Source organism: Gavialis gangeticus, unplaced genomic scaffold, assembly GCF_001723915.1.
Source record: "Gavialis gangeticus isolate Ggan-Ray unplaced genomic scaffold, GavGan_comp1, whole genome shotgun sequence".
NCBI classification, from domain to species: domain Eukaryota; kingdom Metazoa; phylum Chordata; order Crocodylia; family Gavialidae; genus Gavialis; species Gavialis gangeticus.
The window spans coordinates 11,751,399-11,755,181 of record NW_017728992.1 but is presented as its reverse complement, the minus strand read 5'-3'; the positions used below and the strand labels follow the sequence as shown (position 1 = coordinate 11,755,181).

At 41.5% G+C, this 3,783-nt stretch overlaps 1 protein-coding gene across 1 annotated transcript in view; it reads left to right on the top strand.

Annotated features, from left to right (window-relative positions):
• ABCA13 (ATP binding cassette subfamily A member 13) overlaps positions 1-3,783 on the top strand; it is a 375,209-nt gene that overhangs the window by 101,624 nt on the left and 269,802 nt on the right. The window contains exon 18 of the mRNA XM_019518403.1: positions 2,938-3,028. Coding sequence (XP_019373948.1) covers positions 2,938-3,028 — 91 coding nt within the window. The remainder of the gene's footprint in view (positions 1-2,937; positions 3,029-3,783) is intronic.

The following is a 3,783-nucleotide window of genomic DNA, read 5'->3' as shown; positions in this document are numbered from 1 at the left end:
TGTGGTTAGTCACTATGCATGGATATGGCCTGTTTCTTTAAAGTGTCTGCTGCTGTTATTCAGGCAGCATTCAGCGTGAATTACTCTGTCAATAATTCCACCTAAGTCACAGGAGGGTTTACTAATGGACATGTGGGCTCCTGCACTGTAAGAAGCAGACTGGGACCCAAGAGAAGCGATGGTTCTGAAGTCAAGGTGGAAGTCAAAGATTTAAGAGACCAGTGGGCATTTTCTTGACTTGTGCTGCCATGGAGATGTCCTTCTGTGAAATGGGAGTTATAGGATTTACTTTCCTTACAAGGGTGCTATAAGGAAAGATGGACAGAAGATTTTAAGACACTCAGATACTATGGAGATGGGGGCCATATGAGTATCAAATATATAGAGAGATAGTTAATGCCATGGTAGGAACACGAGAAAAATATCATGAAGTGTTCTTTTTATTTTCTTTAAATTACAGGCTACCTAGGTTAGAAAAACTACATGCAGTCTTATCTAATGATTTAGATCTCCACAGGCTTAGACTACTTGTTAAAAATCATTACTTACACAAAGTCAACCAAGACTAGATATAAGAAGAATTACCTTTAGTACAAGCAGGGTTATTTTCCAGCTTTGTGAAGCAATTATAGTTTAGAATGCATGATGTACATTCTATTTTGAGTAAGCAGAATGGTTAGGTAGTTTGTGATAAAATAGAAATAGTTCTCCTGGTGCTGTCTTCTAAATCATTTGAATACTAATAGGTAATTTAAAAGGACATAGAAGAAAAATAATCAAAATCCCATGGTATTTAGCATTCAGACTCTTATTTCTGAAGTTCAGAATGTTTTTGCTATGGAGAAACTATTCTCTACAAATGATAGACTACTTATATTATTGGGAACGTGTGATGTACCTAAGTACAAAAAGGGAGACTGAGTTGGACCCATGAGAGTAATCGAAAGATTTGTTCCTCTAGCATTGAATAATTGTCTTAGATTCTTCCTGTCGTTGGATGATTAGTCTGTTGTCTTGAAGATTTTATACTTTGGCTATGTCAGACTTGTAGGAATTATAAGGGGTGGCCATTGAAGCCAACAATGCTGTAAAGTGTTGAGGATTAGATTGCTCATAAAAGAGGTTTTAATCAGTGGTGCTTCCAAGTCTGTTATAATAACTGTAATGTAGAATCTTTTTAACTGCACCTTGTTGTGAAGGGCACTACTTATTTTAAGGCTCCATTACTTCTACTTCTGGAGCCACTAATGCCATACGTTGGGATCTAAAATGTTGAATTTGAAAATTGATTTTTTTAAAGCAAATTTCCTATAGTGGACATTAAAAAAGGCTTTCTATCACCCTTTTAGCCTTGGTTGTGGTATGACCAGTATGTGTATCTAATGCTATATTGAAAGAAGAAAATGTACTTCTGTGTAAAAAGACAGAGGGAAATTGAAAGAACTCATTGTATAGAATATGAAGAATCCTACATAATATGGTACATCTACTCATGTCTTAATTCTTTGCTGTGTACTTTGAAAGGAATTTGGGGAATCAGTTGGGGTAGGCTGGACAGTTTGCTGTACTTGGTAAAAGGCAGGGAAGTGGGTAGGCTGGAATGGAGTTATTAAGATTTAGGGTGTCAATTGGAGAATTTGTTTCTTATCTAGTGGGTTGGTCATCTTTTATTGTAAGCTGCTCTGAGACTTTCTCGATAGGGCAAGATTTATATATATAAATTATATGTGGGTGTGTGTATATTTATATAAAAATTATGATACCTTCAGTCTCCTTGAATTGAGACATATGGTTGCCTTATTATACATAGGATTAGGGGCTCCTAACACTTACTGGAGAAACAGTTCACTAGGAAATGTTTGGGTATAGAACAAAAGGAGAATTTTCTCCTTTTCCGGAAACCCATAGCTGATCTTAAAAGCCCCACCCTTCCTATAAAACATGTTAAAATCTCTGGTGGGGCGGTGGGTATGTGTATACATGTGCATACATACACACTCTTTAAATTTATCCTCAACACATCTGTGAAGTAGGAAAACATTGTTAATTCCATTTCCCATGTCAAGAACTGATCATAGGAAGATGAAGGCTGTGACCACCTGCAGTAACAGATCCGGGAACAGGGCAGGGAGGATGAGGCCTCCCTGCCACCCACTTTGGCTTTTCCATGCATGTGTAGCGAGCTCTGAGCTTAATGCCTAATCAGTGCAAGTTTCTGCTGGGTCTTCACATGAGCAGTGGACTCTAAGTTGACCAGCTAGATGGGGGCAGGAGTCTGGGCAGAGTCCCTACTTTTGCCTGGTTCTGGAACCTGGGGGTGAACACTGTTGCTGTTCATCCTTGCCATCTCTCCCTCTTCCTGGAAGGGATGCTCTCACTGCCCCCAAACCCCGGCTGCTCTGGGGGCAGTGCTTATCCCTTGGGCTCCAGAGCCACATGAAAGCAGGGACTCCAGCCAGACCCCATGCTAAGAGCTCTTGTGCAGTACAGCCACAGGGGGTGTGACTGTGCTGCCACATTTTCTCTGGATCCACCCTTTACAGCATGGTACATTTACTAGGACTGCTATTGGTACCCTTGAGCACACTAGGCAAGTCTTCATGAGCTGTCCCGTATGCCAGATGCAGTGCAACAACATCCGAATGGTGCCATAGGCAGTTATATTGTCTTTGTTTGTCTAATTGGCCCTATATCTCATCAGTGCTAATTAACCTGCCTGAAGTGCTGCAAGAAGTGCTGTTTAGGAAGTGCAGCTTGCTTGAGGGCATCCCTGCCATGGATGGAAAATTTACCATCTAGAAAGTGGCCCAGTGACTTGTGCCAAGATCATGTGAGAAATCCATGGCTGAGGAGGGTGTTAAATGTGAGTCAATATATACTTCCAGCACAGGTGAATAGTATAAGCATTGTATTGTAAATCATATTTCTTGTTTCTAGGAAGCTTTGCAAAACAGTTTTATAAAGAACTTCATAGAAAGTCACTTGAATCTTGATGTGGGAAAATTTGTTGGCAAGCTGCGAATATATGGTATGTATACCTAAATGCATGCTTATTACCTTAGCAGGCTTTGCATTTGACTTAAACTTGCTCATGATTTGCTGTTACAAATTTCATTTTGCCTTGGTTAGACAATCCTTCATTTTAGTTTCAAAAATTGTTGTTGTTGTTTCTTTTAATTGTTTGGAAGAACAGGGCAGTCTTAACACAGTCTAAAGACTTGGAGGTAAGGAGAAAATAAGATAGAATGCAGCCCAGTTTATCAAAGATAGACTGCATCAGGGAGACTCATTGTCTTCCTTTGATAAGATAACTGACAACGGAAATGCGGTAACTCTATGGAACTTTGGAAAAACATTTGGTGTGGAAGAGAATTCTGAGTCATGTAGAAGGAGATGAGGATTAGTATGATGAAAAATGTCAAATGAATATGGAATGGGATAAAATGCAGATGGCAACAATAGATAGTACTGATAGGGAGATCAGGGCTGGATTTTATCTGGAGTTTCTCAAGGATTAGTCCGGGGACCAATGTTCCCTGTAAGGAGTAGTGGTCCGCGAGCGCGCTGCCTTGGTCCGGCGTTGGACACTTACTGAAGGAAGCTGGGGGCCAGAGGCTGGAGCTGGGGGCTGGAGCCAAGAGGCTCAGGCTGGAGGCGGGCACCAGAGGCTGGAGACGAGGGCCAGGGGCCAGAGCCAGGGGCTGATGCGGGTTCTGCTGGCTCCTGGGAAGTGCTCCACTCCTCTGCATCAGGGCCGGGGAGTGGAGCACTTCCCTGGAGCTG